Below are 15324 nucleotides of genomic sequence, written 5' to 3'. Positions count from 1 at the left end.
ACTCTGGCCATTTCTCATCCTGCTCCAAGAAACCTGAAGGAGGAGGACTTGTTCCTTATTGCAGATGAGACGGGAAAAGGAAAACAGCCTCTCAGGTCGCAAAGATGACTGCCCCCGCAACTGCCTAGCCCCGCACTCAGCCCCACAGCCCCCTCACCTATGCAGCTGGGCTGGGTGCCACTCCATGTCCCATCTGATTGACAAAACCTCCGTGGAGAGCCCACCAGCACCAGAGGAGGGTGGCAGGAGTAGGACACAGATGACCTGTACGAGAAGCCTCGGTCCTCTCTTCTCCCACGGGGCGGGACCCCAGGATCGCCACAGAACACGGCTGGGAAGACAGGGGAGGAAAGTGGGTCTCAGTTACTTTCTAAAGCCCAGTTGTCCACTGGCTCTGCCTTTGTTCTGTGTCCTTCCAGGTTCCACTTGAACTCTGGGACTGCAGCTGCTTCCACTTGTCTCTGCTGCAACTGCTAATCTCCTGTCCTTTGCACACTCAGAGAGCCTGGCAATCACTGTCCAAGTAAAGGAATAACATCTCAGGGAGTTCAGAATATGGATGCAGGGCTGTGGGTGTAGCTCAGTGGTAGGGCCCGTGCTTAGCACGCTGAGGCTGTGGGTTCAATCCCCCGTATGGCAAAGGAAAAAACAAAAGTGCATATCCCCTTCCATTCCTTATTTGGTTGTATGTATATCTGTGTTTGGCTACAAACTCAGTACCCACATGACTGCAATCTTGTTTCATTCACTTAATATCATCCTGCAAATGTTTTCTATGTTTATAAAATTATCATCCTTTATTGGCTACACAATTTTGCAATGGGTAGTTACATTGTCATTACATTTCTGGAAGATACTAGGGAATGAACCCAGGTGTACTTAACCATTGAACCACATCCCTAGCCCTTTTTATTTTGAGACAGGGTCTTGCTAAGTCGCTGAAGCTGAGTTTGAACTTATAATCCTCCTACCTCAGCAACTTCCTAAGTAGCTGGGATGATAAGCATTTGCCACTACACCCAACTGTAATTACATTTTATTATAACTCTGATGTTAGGCATTTTCTATTATAAAATTATACATGACTTTCCTTCCACACATATTATCTTTTTAAGAGCATTTTCTAGTAGTGCACTTATCTTCAAAGGTTTGAGCATGGTCTCAGTGAGGTATAGTGTCAAATTTCTTTCAAAAAGGTTGACATTTACACTGTGGCAGGTGTGTATGAGTGTGCCCATTCCACTGAGTTCATATTAACATCAGAAATATCATTAAGCTCAATTCATAATAGCCAAACTATGGAACCAATCTAGGTGCCCTTCAATAGATGAATGATAAAGAAAATGTGGTATATATACATAATGGAAAGTTACTCGGCATTAAAGAAGAATGAAATTATGGCATTAGCCAATAAATAAAGAAAAAAAGCAAAGGTAAAAAAAAAAATTCACAACCAGTAGGCTGGGGATGTGGCTCAGTGGTAGAGTGCTTGCCTGGCAACTGCAAAGTCCCAGGTCCAATGCCATGGCAAAGCTCCTGTGGCATCACTACAAACATCACTTTATGCTATCATGTGTGCACACACAGCTGTGAGGTTCACTATCACAAGCAAGATAAAATGCAAGATGAACCCGTAGCCTATGCCCTGGAAATTGGAGATTCTGAGCTGACCAATCAGAAGCAAGCTAGAAGCCGGGTAGACTAGATACCGTAATATCTGGAAGAGACAACTCCAAAAACAAGATATGCAAAGGCTGACAAAGATCCGCTCAGCCTGTCTAACAAGCAATGGGATACAATTAAAGGGATGAGATATCTTTTTAAACTCCACGGGCTTGCAGATATTTTAAAATATTGGCAACTCCATTGTTGATGAGGGTGCGAGTCTCAGCACCACATAAAAATAAAAAATAAAGATATTGTGTCCACCTAAAACTAAAAAAAGTTTAAAAAAAGAACCATTGCTGAAATTGCAGGTGGAATGTAAATGAAGATGCTCTTTCCAGAAGGCAGTTCAGGGCAACACGTGTCAGGAAGTACAGGGGCCTGCCCACTGGCCCAGCAATCGCACTCCCAAGACTCTTCTATGAGAGTGAAGAAAAGTTATTTGCAGGGATATTTACTACACAACTACTTCTAACATGATTAAATTGGAGACAATCTAAATTCATCACCAATGGGAGGAGATTAAGCAAACTGTGGTGTGGTGTAGGAAATTCTTTAAAGCCATTAAAAATGATGATGCATAGATCTGCATATACTAATAGAGAGAGGTGTTGAGGGAAAGGTCCTTATGGCCCATCAGTGAATACAAGTCATGAAATAACATGTACAGCATGATCCAACACCGCTTATAGAGATTTGTGTGTGTATCACTATATATGAAAAATACATGTGATCCATGTGGAGGCAGAATCCAAGCCTGACTATGGTTTATCTTTGAGAAATATTATTTTCTAATATAGTACAATTTTCTTTTACAATGGCCTTAATTCATTATTTGCTTTGTGAGTGTGTGTGTGTGTGTGTGTGTGCGTGCGCTGGGGATTGAGCCCAGGGCCTCACTCATGCCAAGTATGCACTCTGACACTCAGCTATACTGCCACCCCCCACCCCCGCAGTCCCCATCATACATTGTTAAAAAGAAATATTGGCAACTCCATTTTTCTCAATAGGAAAAGCAAGGTTGCTGAGTCCACACTCAGTGCTGAGACTCAGTGAACTTTCAATGTCCCCTGGTGGTTGTGTGAAGTTCAGAGGTGTTAACCATGAACCAACTGCCTATGTCCACTTTTGGGCTGCTGGCCCTAATCCCTGCTGAAATTCCCAACTGAAACAAATCTTAGAGGTATCTAAACAGTGTCATGAGCATGTAATTTGCAGAATTACAAAAATGTCGATTAGAAAGGAAAAATAGGTTTGTTTATCCAAAGCATGGGCAAGAAGAAAAGCTTCCAGAGCCCATTCATGGGGTTGTCAAAAAAAGAGACCCACAATTTACTTCTCTGGGGACCCTGGTCAGGAACCAGTCCTGGAATGGGCTTGGAGCTCATCAGGACAAAGCTGGGCCAGGTGGATAAAAGGTAGCATCTCACCAGAAAATCAGGGACCTTCAGTAGTCTTTTCCACGCAAGGGATTTTCCACAAAGATGGGCATGTTCCTAGCACTGGCTGTCCCCAAATCTTTGAGTACTGCCCCCTTCAAGTGAAGAAACACCTTCCTCATCTGATTTAATTCCTTTCCACTGTGACTCCAGACAGTAGCGACAAACTCTTCCCTGGTCTGGGGCAAGGAGCTGCTTACTCTAGGCTTTCCCCCAGTGAAGCTCTGTGGAGGGAAGGGAAGGAGCCATCAGACAAGATGCACCCCAGGTCCCTGTGAGCCACTTACGGAAGCACTGAGGCAGCTCTCCGGTCCAGGATCCGTTTCCTTCACAGGTGAGCACTGCTGGCAAGGAGAGCTGGTACCCTTCCAGGCAGGCGTAAGTCACACTGGAGCCCCACATGAAGTCAGATCCCACCACTTTCCCGTTGGGGATGAGCTGAGGCGGCTTGCACATGATAGCTGAGGGGGACACCAGAGCAGGCGGAGTTCTGGTGCCATCCTGGGGAAATCAGTCCCCTGCCCACCATTATGTATTCTACTGAGTCCCCTGCACCAGCTGGGAGTCTGGGCCAAGCAGAAAGAATCAGAAAGGACCCCTCCTACTGCAGGAGCTCTGATCTTGCATCTGAAATGTGACCACCCTGTCTTGTCTCTGCATAACCTTCCCACTGATGTTCAAATCCAAGCCTTACCTTGGTATCTTCCATCTCCCATCTGACAATATTCATACAGGACCAGTCCTCACCTTGGACACTTTCCCCAGAGGATGGTAGGGCTCTCCCTCCCTTCTAGATACTCCAGGCCCACGTCTCACTTGTGTATCCTTTGGCCCTCTGTCCACATCTTCAGCCCTCAGACGCACCTTTGCAGACTGGCTTGGTACCATTCCATGTTCGGTCCTTGGTGCAGCTCAGCACAGACACCCTGTGTGACTCCATCATGTAGCCAGGGATACACTGGTATGTCACAGTTTTGTTGTACCTGAAGTCATTGCCCAGCCGGAGGCCATTGGCTGGAATCCCAGGGTCACCACAGTTTATGACTAGGGTAAGAGAGAGACAGTGTGGTTGACTCCTAGCCTGGACCCCACTTCTAAGCATTCCAACGCCATGCCTACCACTCCCTGCATGAGTCCAAAGAGGAAAAGTGTCAGATCAGTGACGTCCTGTGCCCTCCCAGCCTCCCAGCCTGGCAATGCCCATTATAAAGTCCACTGAGTCAAATCTCCCTGACTGGCCTCCCCACATCCCTGCTATCCCTGCCCACACCATCTTTACATACCCCAGAAACTTGGGCCTTAAAGATCACCCCTCTTATTTACAACCATCCTGCCAAGAGGAAGAGGGCTCTCACCTAAATGGGGCTGGGGCCCAGGGAGAGGGGATTTCTAGGTTGAAGAGCCTGATCTTTTTGTGGACCACATAAGACAGTTTGCCCACCAAGTGCCTCTTATCATCTGCTGTTGTGCCTAGGAGGCCTCTGTAGGCCAAATGGCCTAGAAGCAATGGTCACATCTCTGCTGTGGTATCAAGCAAGGGTGGATCTGATAAGCTGCTGGTCTCAGAGCTTGACACAGACTTCAGATGGGCTTGAAATCAGACTGGACTTAGGAAGGGAGAATGTTTTCAGATTCTCTCTCCCATCTGGGCTCCACTGTGTCTGACTTTCCGGGTAAAAGGGTCTGGGTGACCCCTGAGAGGAGCAAGGAAGGGAAGCCAATGCTCAGGAGCCAAGCCACATCGGGGATGGGCCCAAGGAGAAGGAAGGAATAAAGTTGGTGGATGGTGGCAGCTTTAAAGCGGAAAGGGAATCGGGCTGAGCCTGAGGGTTTTGAAGTCTCTGTCTCTCCTTCCCTTCCAGGGGTGAGATGATCAGATGGAAAGCAGCAGGTGGCCATCTCCATCCAAAGGTCCTTAGGTAGCGTGGGATTTCTTTCCTTTTACTTTTCTACACAAACTAGATAGAAATGTATATATTCTCACCCCTCTGAGCCTCAGTCATCCCATATCAGAAATGGGACTACTAGAAGCGACTTCATGGGGTTGTGGAGAAAATCAAATGACATATACATATCAAACAAAGCCCATGGCTCCTGGCTGCCACACACGCATGCTCAATAAGCAGAAGCTATTTGTATGTGTCTTACTCTAGCTCAATCCCACCCCTCCAAGTAGTTTTTCCAGCCTCCCACGGACCCGCTTCTTCAGCAAGGAAGGGCCAATTGCATGGGCCACCGCTTGCCTGGCTCTCACCTGTGCACTCAGGGTCACTGCCTGTCCAGGTGCCATTGACAGAGCAGTGCCGGCTGAGCAGGCCCGTGGCATAGTAGCCTTCCCGACACTCGTAGACAATGGAGCTGGAGAACACCAGGCCATCACTGAACATGACTCGGGCGTTGCTCGGAGTCCCAGGGTTCCCACAAGAGATCACTAGGAAGCCAAAACAGCACATTATTCACCAGACAATGGTGGTGCCACCTAGGGGACTGAGGACTGCCTGGCACAGAAATCCCATGCTACCTAAGGACCCTTGGATGGAGATGCCCCACCTGCAGTTTTCCCATCTGATCATCTCACCTCTGGAAGGGAAGCGAAGGAGGGACAGATATGTTTGTTTGTTTTTTTATTTCTAAAAATTTTGTGTTTTTTTAAAAAGGAAAAAGACTATATATTTTATGATTGTACTTAAAATTTTATAGTATTCCTTAATATTACCAAATATTCTATCAGTGCTTAACAACTTTTCTCATTTCTTTCTCTCTCTCCTTCTCTCCCTCTTTTTTAAAAAAATTTATTTTAGTTGTAGTTGGTACAATATCTTTATTTATTTATTTATTTTTATGTGGTGCTGAGGATTGAACCCAGTACCTCACACGTGCAAGGCAAGTGCTCTACTACTGAGCTACAGTCCCAGCCCCTCCCTCTTTTTTTTTTTTTTTTTTTAACAATTGTTTTGTTTGAATCAGGATCCAGATAAGGCATCCATGGGCATTTGGTTGGCACATCTCTAAGAATTTGAACCCAGAGCCTAGGGTTCCCCCCTCCTATAATGGATTTGTTATAGAAACCAGGGGATCTTGTCTGCAGAACTGTGCACTTTCTGGACTTTGCTAACTGCATTGGTGAGGTGTCCTTTAAGATGTTCCTGTCCCCTGTAGCTCCCTGACATTGCGTTCTACATTTTGGCAAAGGTCCTTAGGTGGCTTTCTCTTTCCTGATACACTAGATTGGAAGGCGCAGAATTGTGTAGTTGCTTTCTTCTTCATGATGCTGAAGCTAATCAAGGGTTGCAGGTTTGCTTGTCTAATCTGGTTTTACAAAAGTTCCCCTTAATTTTTCACTTAATGGTTTTTAGCAGCAATTGCTGATCACTGACCAGATTCATTATTTCTTAAGGGTTAGAAAATGGTGATATTCTAATTCTGCATGAGAGTTCTTTAATAAAGAAATTTCACATCATCAAATATTTGCTGACCCTGAAATATGGTTCATAGGGGAAGATCAGATAATGCTTGATTCTTTTTATCAGACATCAGAATAACGAGTTTGTTCCCTAGCATGTTTCAAAGGTGTCTGATAGGTTTATTTAGGAATCATTTTGAACTTATGGATTTAAATCTATTTACCATGTTGTTATCCATTGTCATTATTATTCTTATCAATGCTCACGTTATCCCATCTTTGGCCAATAGGAGTCTTCTAGTTGGCTCCTGGGTTCCTTTCACATGACCCCAGTTATCTTAGGTGGATTCTTTGCTGGAGTGATAAGATATCCTGTGTTTATCTTATATATTCCTTGCCTTAGCCCTAGAATCAAATATTTCTCCAAAGAACCTGGTTCCTTTCCAATGGAGAATGGGTTTATAGACCACAGTATGGACACTGAAACTAATCTTACTACTGATGCAGTCATTGAATCTAGATTTTACAGTGGTTAGAGCTGGAAAAATGACCATTTAAACTGAAAATATGTTAAGAGTTTATATTGATATTGCCAGCCCAAATTTAGAATGAGATTTTTCCTTGATTTCTTTATTTTTATATTGTAGCTCTTATATGCCCCAAATCTTGGTTCTTAGTAACAGTAAATAGTATGTGTTTACTTTATCCCATATATATTAAAGTATTTAAGATGTGATATTTTTAGAATAGTAATATCAGTATGGTTACTAACAGTATGATTGCTGACTGCTAAAAACAGCTGAAGAATTCTTTGCAATTCTTTGTCCTTGGGCTATATACCATAACAAATTTCACTTTTTTTTTTCAATCTAGTTGAAATAATTCTCTGGGTTATTTAATCACCAACTTGATATATAGTTAGGTTCTCTTATTCCTATTAAGATTTTGATATTGAGAGAATGCATGTCTCTAAGATGAAATTTAATTTTGTAAGTATGTACATTTATGTAGTCACAAATTAAAATCTACAAAATGATTCCTGTATAATGGGCACAATAGGCTTTGACATCCATTCATCCAACAAATACCTGTGCTGCCTACAAGTCCAGAGTATATGAGCCTACAATATAGTGTCCTCTGCCCTTGAGGAGCGTAGTCTAATAAGAAACCTACCTTGATAGTAGAGGATAGGAAAGGTAGCAGAATACAACAGTTATTAATATGGCATTATGTAAAAATGTGGATGTGTAACCGATGTGATTCTGCAATCTGTATACGGGGTAAAAATGGGAGTTCATAACCCACTTGAATCTAATGTATGAAATATGATATGTCAAGAGCTTTGTAATGTTTTGAACAACCAATAAAAAAATGAAAAAAAGAAACCTACCTATAATCAGATGAATTAAAACATGAAATATGACATAATAAGTGTCATATTTAAATGGGAGTAGGGAGCACTAAGAAAGGAGTAGCCAACTGGGGCTGGAGATAAGAATCCTTAGGGAAAAGTAGGAGCTTTTCAAGAGAGGACACAGGAGCTGTAGATGTTCTCTCTCTCTCTCCTCACCCCTTCCCTCTCTCTAAAACATTCACTGTCAGGTCCAAACTCTTAATTGCCCAGTTTTTGACCCTGAACACTCCTGACCTGGTAACTGACTCTGCTTAGAATCTGAATGCATTAAACGGGACATAGGACATAGGTCATGGGGATGTTGAAGAATCCCTCTTTTGCCTCGCCTACAGAATTCTACAGAAACTAACTTTGCAAATAGCATATCAGGTAAGGAAGGATTTTGGGGTGGATGAGTGGGAGGGGCCCTGAATCCATGTTTCCTTTCCTGGGCAAGTGTCCCCAGGTCTTACGCCAGGATGCCCCTCGCAGGACTGCTCCATGGCCTTTCCCTGTAGCCTGCTCTGTGCCTGCTGCCTCTCCACTCTTCCTCTGGGACTAGTTCTTTCCTGAGGTTTTTGGTCCTCTGGGGACTGACAAGCCTACTTTTCTCTGTCTCCTACTCCACTCAGAAATCTCCTTCCTTGCCCATTAGATGCCAAGGCCCTTCATAACTACTGCCCACATACACCCAGCCTCCTTTGCTTTGCCCCTTTCTGCCAATGTCTCAGCCCCTGGGTCAAACCCCAACCTCAAACGCAACACACCGTCTACCCTGCCTTCACCTAAGTGGCAAAACACAGTTGGGCAAACAGCCTGGAGCTGACTGCTCTCACTTTGAATTACTGACCCTAAGTAAGGCCTCGGCGCTGTGGCAATGACTTCCCTTCCCGTCCCCACACTACCTTACTAGATGGTCATTTCATACCACTCCTCTCTCCTCAACCTCACTCTGGCTGTTCAACTCACCTTCTGCCTACAAGAGTCCTATGCAGGCTGTTTGGGTTCTAGCCATAAAAGGGGGACTCTACCAAGAGAACTTTTAGAATTGATTCCCCATCCCCTAGAAATTTAGGAGTGTGTGGAAAAATATAATTTCTCCCAATGGTGTGACCTTCCAAGACATCATTGAGGGACCACATGACTTTTAAAGGGTTTTAAAATTTTTTCTTTGTATTTCTTTTGGCATTTTGCCTGTTTGTTTAACATAGTCTCTTCCCTTGGACTTCAAGTTCTGAGAGAGTGGGCTGTGTCGCAGTCAGTTCAGCTGCTGTGATAATACGACAGACTGGTGGGGCTCATAAACAGCAGAAATTACTTTCACAGTAATTTGGAGGCTTCTCTAAGATAGAGGGGCTGGCAGATTCAGTGTCTGGGGACAGCCTACTATCTGGCTTTGGGATGGTATATTCTTGCTTTGTCCTGATGTGGCAGAAGGGGAAGGGAGTTCTCTGAGGTCCTTTTTATAAGGGCTCTTCTCCCATTCATGGGGGCTCTGGCTTCATGACATAATTACCTCCCCAATCCCCACCTCCTAATACCATCCCCATGGTGATCAGTTCTCACCATGAATTTTGGCACAGGTGGGAGTAGAAGGAGCAAATGTTCAGACCATAGCAGTGTGTCTGTCTTAGTTACCCCTGTGTCCCCAGCAGGAACCACAGCATTTGCACATAATTGTTGAGTGAAACTATATGAGGACTGAATGGGTGAGTCTTTCGTGGCTTCCTCCTGCACCGTGTAGGGAAGGGTGTTTGTGTTTGGATCACTAATGAGACGAACCGAGCTCTCTGTTGATGCCCACTCCCTGTTTGCCAGGCCCAGGGCTGGAGCGGGGCCACGGGTTTCCCTATGAGGGCGGGTGCTGGACCGGGAGTGGGAGCAGCAGGGGCGTGCTGGGGCTGGGCTAAGGGGAGAAGCAGAACGGTCACATACATTACCTCCACACTCAGGCTGCGTGCCGCTCCACGAGCCGTTGGCCTGGCAGGTTCGCTCTGACGACCCCCGGAGCACGTGGCCAGCTTCACAGCTGAAGCGCATCAGACTGCCTGGAGCAAAGCTGTCCCCCAGACGGATGCCATGGGCCGGGATCCCAGGGTCCCCACACACTCCGGTGCTGGTGCCTGTGGAACAGAACCAAGCAGACGCTGCTGGTTTTTCATGGAATGAAAGGGAGTGGAGGATGAAAGGGAGAGTGGGATGGAGATGGGGCTGTTGCTAAGCGAAGCAGCGGGCCACCTGGGATGAGGGAGGTGACAGCTGAATGTGCCTGAGTTCTTTGGTCCATGTTGGGCTGGAATTCCAGTGGCTCCTTTTCCCTCTTCCTCACCAACACCTGTTGCTTCTGTGCCCTTCTCCATTTTCTAGGCCACGGTCTTGATTTAGATGTTCAAAATTCTTCACCTTGAACTACTGCAGGAGCCTCCCAACTAAGTTCCTCTTAAACTCTTTCTCTAACCCAACTTCCACTTTATCCTCCAGTCTTGAAAACTGAGCAACCACTAATCATCTGACCTTGTATCTTTCCTGCAGAAACCTGTACTGGCTCAGTGCCGACAGGACAAAGCCCAGATTTCTTAGCATGACTTTGTCTTCTCAATAGCTCAGCTTGAACCTGGGCTTTTGTGTATCTTCTCTGACTTCTTAAGAAAGTTTTATTTTATTTTTAATTGACAAGTAATCATTATGCATATTTACAGGGTAAAATGTGATGTTTCCTTACACATATTGTATATTTCAAAATGGCTGAAAGAGGGTTTTAAATGTTCTTAACATTAAGAAATGATAACTATCAGGAAGTCTTGGACTACTCTCAGAAGCTCATGAAGTCAAGTGTCTGGATAGGAGTGTGAATTCACAAAGTTGTGCGCTTCCTAATTTTCCAATCTCTTGACTGTATGGGCATGGCCAGAACTGACCAAGGTGGTAAACTGCACTCAGATCATCCAGGGCTGAAGTCCAGTTAGGACCTCTTCTCGCTGCCCTCTCCACCTGTCAGGGGAGGAGCAGGGTTCCCACCCATCAGTCATGCTCACGTGGTGGGAGCTAGTCCACCTTCCAACAGCCTGTGTTCCCTAGGACCCCTTCCCAGTGCCAAGCTCCTTACCTGAGCAGTGGGGGAGGGAGCCGGTCCAGTGTCCATCCAGCCCGCACATGCGCGTGGCGTTTCCCACCAGAGTCCGCTTGTCGGTGCAGCTGTAGCGCACGACTGCCCCCACGATATAGCTGTCTCCGGACATTTGGGAATGAGGCGGGGAGCCTGGATGGCCACAGGACACCACTGTGGGGAAGAGCAAACAGCTCAGCAGCTTCTTGTGTGGGGGGCAGGGAAGAGGAGAAACCCTTGGTGTCGATGGGAGCAAGCTTCCTGCAGGCACACCCACTGGACACCCGCAGACAAAGGCTCCAACCTGCCTGCAGTGCCCAGGTCTGCACGGGGAAGAATAAACCCTTGAGCCCACCTCTCCCTGTTTCCTCACAGCCACAGCACATATCCAGGGGGTCTCTGGGAAGAGAGATGATTCACAAGGGAACATAAGATAAAGAGATCTACCATTTTGGGACCCTCTTGCTGACCATGATTCCAGATTGAGGGCCAGTGACAGCCCTTTTCCAACTGCATCTGACAGTTGTCTCATCAATGGTCACTGAATTGTTCCTTTTACCCGAAAGTTCACTTTCTGGAAACACCAAGGTCTCACTGTGAAGGTGGTGGTAAAAGTGGGACACCAGAACTGAGGTGCACAAGCCAGGGCAGGGCCACACTACCACTGTGGTTGGGCTTGGCCTTCCCTCTGTCCTTGTCACAGGCTGTTCCTTTCATTCACTCAACACATCTATTGAGCATCTGTTATGAGCTAGGCGCTATTCTCTGTGTTTTGGGAGAACAAAGTCCACGCATACATGGATCTTATAGTCTAGTGGGAAGAGGCGCTAAAAGTAAGAAAATGAAGAGGTAATTTCAGGGTGTATTATGAAGAAAAGTAAAGTTGCCAAAGGAAAAAGGTGTTCAGGGTGAGGCACAGGTACTCTTTTTTGAGTGGGGTCACCTGAATGATGTGAAGGACCAGCCATGTAAGCTGAGGGGGAAGAGTGTTACAAAAGAAGGGACATGGGGTGTAAAGGCCCAGAGGACAGAGGAGCTTGGTGTGCTGGGGAACAGCAAGAAAGCCAGAGATGCCGCAATAGAAGAGGTGAGGAAAGAATGTAAGATGACACGGGAGGAGGGGGTCCCTCCTGGGAACCAGATCATGGCACAGAATTTAGGTTTTATTTTAAGCATGATAGGAAACTATGGAAAGATATGATCCAGCTTACATTTTAATATGATTGATCATTCTGGCTGCTGTGTGGGGGAAAAATCCAGGGTGGGGCATGAAAGAAGGGGCTGTTGCAGTAGTTTCAGAAGAGATGATAATGACTTCAACTAAATCTTGAAACCTGGTGGGAGATCCTTGTGGCCATAACTGGTTTCCAGGAAGGGCAGAGTTCTTGACAGGGATGCTGATCAGGACAGACAATGCAGGGATAACATCTGGGTTGGACCAATGCTGTCCCTGGTGATGAAATTGTGTCAGGGCACATTGATGACATGAATAGGTCTTAGGTACCCTCACATCTCATTGTGGTCTTAAAGTGTGTCCAAAATGCTTCTAAGTGCTTGTGGTAGGTTATCTGCAAAGATTCTCACTAACAATTCCACTCATCAAGGGCTGGAGCCTGTTTCCCCTCTCTTTGGCTATAAGCTGGGTTTTTGATCTGCCTTAAATAATAGAATGTCATGAAGGGGACCTTGGACCAGTGGTAGCCTCAGTGGTCTAGCAACTTCTGTCTTCATGTCTTGGAATATTAGTCCTACCATTTATGGAATCTGGTGTAGACTGCTGAATGAGAAGAAATCATGTGGAGAGAGGGACCAGGTAGAGAACAATCATAGTGTCTCAGATCACAGCAAGCTCCAGGATCCCTGATATGTGAGTGAAGTCATCTTGGATTTTCTAGGCTCTGTGGAGCCACAATAGCCAATGACGTGTGGAGTGGAGATGAATGTTTCCACTAAACCCTGCCCAAATTGTCAATCATAGCAATAAAATTATAGTGGCATTAAGCAGCTATGTTTTTGGGGTGATTTGTTACACAATAGATAACTGAACACAATAAATATGATGTTGGAGGTCTTGAGGGTGAGGAGTTGTATACTGCACAAATCAAGGCTATGGGCTGTGGTGACAGTGGGCTAACTGTATGCAGAGATGGCACCAACAACTCTTCCAACCCTGCACCTGCATGCCACTCTTCCCGCTCCAAGAAATGGAGTCTATTATTTCCCTTTCCCTTTAATCTGGGCTGGCCTTGTGCTGCTTTGATTGACTAAATGTGGTGGAATGAGGTTTGAGGAATTCTGAACTCTGTTCTTCAGAGATCTGATAACTTTTTCCTTTGTCCTGGAAAAACAACCTTGTGGAAGAAGACAATGACAGTCTGGTAGAGAGAGCAGCCACATGGAGAGATGCCACATCAAGAAGAACAGCTTCCTCCTCAGCCCACAGCCAGTCCCAAGTGCTCTGAGGGTTGATTTTGTGTGTCAACTTGACTAGGTTACGGGGTGCCTAGATGTTTGGTCAAACATTATTCTAGGTGTATCTCTTGAGCGTGTTTCTGGATAATAGTAACACTTGAATAGGCAGACTGGACAAAGCAGGTTTCCCTCCCCAATGTCATTGAGCTTCATTTAATCCTTTGAAGGCTTAAATAGAAAAAAAAGAGTAAGAAAATTTTCTCTGCCTGGTTGTTTTCTAGCTAGGATATCATCTTTTCCTACCTTCAGACTTGGACTGGAACTTATACCATTTACTCTCCTGGGTCTCCAGCTTGCTGAGCCTCCATAATTATATGAATGAATTCCTTATGATAAATCTCTTCCTATCTATTTATCTACCTATCTATCATCTATCTATCTGTCTGCCTATCTTCTTCCTGTTTCACTGAAGAACCCAGACTAATATACCAGCTAAGCCTTACTTAAATTTATGACCTATAAAATTGTGAGAAAGCAAGAACAGGTGGTACTAAGTTTCAAGATCAGAACTGATCATTAATTCAGTGAGTTTCAAGGATTTTGCTATTTATTTCTTGAGATAACCCTATAGGGTGGGCACCATTTTTATCTCCATCTTACTGATCAAGAGAATAAGAAATGGCAAGGACATGTAAGTTACCCAAGGTCACAGACCTATTCAATGACAGAATCAGCTCTGGAAACCAGTTTGCAGGGCCACACTCTTATGCATGCTAATGGACTTCCTTCTGCAATTCTATTTTAATGCAACCAACGAATTCTCTTCTTCTGAAAGCAGTGGAGTCTCCAATTTTCATTTAAAATGCTTCTATGATTATTTATTAGTGATTTCTGCACTTCCCTAAATTGTCCAATTTAAACTCTCTAATAGTTTTTCAAATATATTCTCCTTAATAGAAATACAACATATGTACAGAAAAATACAATAATCACCAGTGCACAGCTTAATGGATTGTCACAAAGTGAACACATAATTACACTCGTTAATGAACACACTCATTATACCCAGATCAAGAAGTAGAATACTGCTAGCACCTTAGAAGCCACCATGCTCTCTACCTATCTCTGCCCTCTCCACCTCCCCAGAGTAAACCACCATCTTGACTTTGTACACCATTCATTAGTTTTGCTTGCTTCTGCAAATTTTTGTGCATGGATTGAATTTTATGTAAATGGAATCATTGGATATGTATTTTGCATTTGGCTTTACCCCCTTGGCATCTTGCTTGGAGAAGCAGCTATGTGGATGCAGGAGCTCATTCATTATCATTGCGATGGAGCAGGGCTTGGCAAACTTTCTCTAGGGGCCAGATAGTAAATATTTTAACCTTGGAGGGCCATATAGGGTCTCTGTTTCTTATTTTTCTTCTTCCTTTAAAAAAAAATGCTTTATAAATGTGAAAACCATGAAAAGCCCAGAGTCATAGAAAAACAGGTCATAGGTTGGATTTTGCCCTAAAAGTTAGACACTAATAAATATTTGCTCTTGCTCAGGCTTTTAAGGTCAGAAATTTGAGGATGGTTCTGGCTCAGGATCCCTCATGAGGTGGTGCCCAGGATGCAAGTTGCCCTTGAAAAGCTTGACAAGGCAGAAGTGGCAATGTGTTTTACAACATAGCTTTGGAAGCCACTTCTACCACTTCCACCATGTTGGTCACAAGACCAACTCTGGTACAGTGTGAGAGGGTACATGAATGCATGAGTCGTGGAACTTTGGGGTCATCTTTAAGGCTGGCTGACACATCATTGCATGAATACGCCACATTTTATTTATCCATTTCATATAATCATTTAAATTGTTTTTACTTTTGGACTTTTATGAATAATACCCATAAGAACATTTTTG

The 15324-nt window shown here is 44.8% G+C and overlaps 1 protein-coding gene across 3 annotated transcripts in view; it reads right to left on the bottom strand.

Annotated features, from left to right (window-relative positions):
• Csmd2 (CUB and Sushi multiple domains 2) overlaps window positions 1–15324 on the bottom strand; it is a 546044-nt gene that overhangs the window by 15653 nt on the left and 515067 nt on the right. For all 3 annotated transcript variants that reach the window (XM_048815794.1, XM_015485297.2, XM_048815793.1), the window contains 6 exons: window positions 11007–11180; window positions 9841–10023; window positions 5359–5535; window positions 3969–4148; window positions 3392–3565; window positions 158–331 (listed from right to left, as the gene is read on the bottom strand). In XM_048815794.1, coding sequence (XP_048671751.1) covers window positions 158–331; window positions 3392–3565; window positions 3969–4148; window positions 5359–5535; window positions 9841–10023; window positions 11007–11180 — 1062 coding nt within the window. The remainder of the gene's footprint in view (window positions 1–157; window positions 332–3391; window positions 3566–3968; window positions 4149–5358; window positions 5536–9840; window positions 10024–11006; window positions 11181–15324) is intronic.

The sequence above is a fragment of the Marmota marmota genome, unplaced genomic scaffold (genome assembly GCF_001458135.2).
Source record: "Marmota marmota marmota unplaced genomic scaffold, marMar, whole genome shotgun sequence".
Taxonomy (NCBI): domain Eukaryota; kingdom Metazoa; phylum Chordata; class Mammalia; order Rodentia; family Sciuridae; genus Marmota; species Marmota marmota.
Note: the sequence above shows the minus strand (reverse complement) of the source record. Positions and strands in the feature narration are given on the sequence as shown.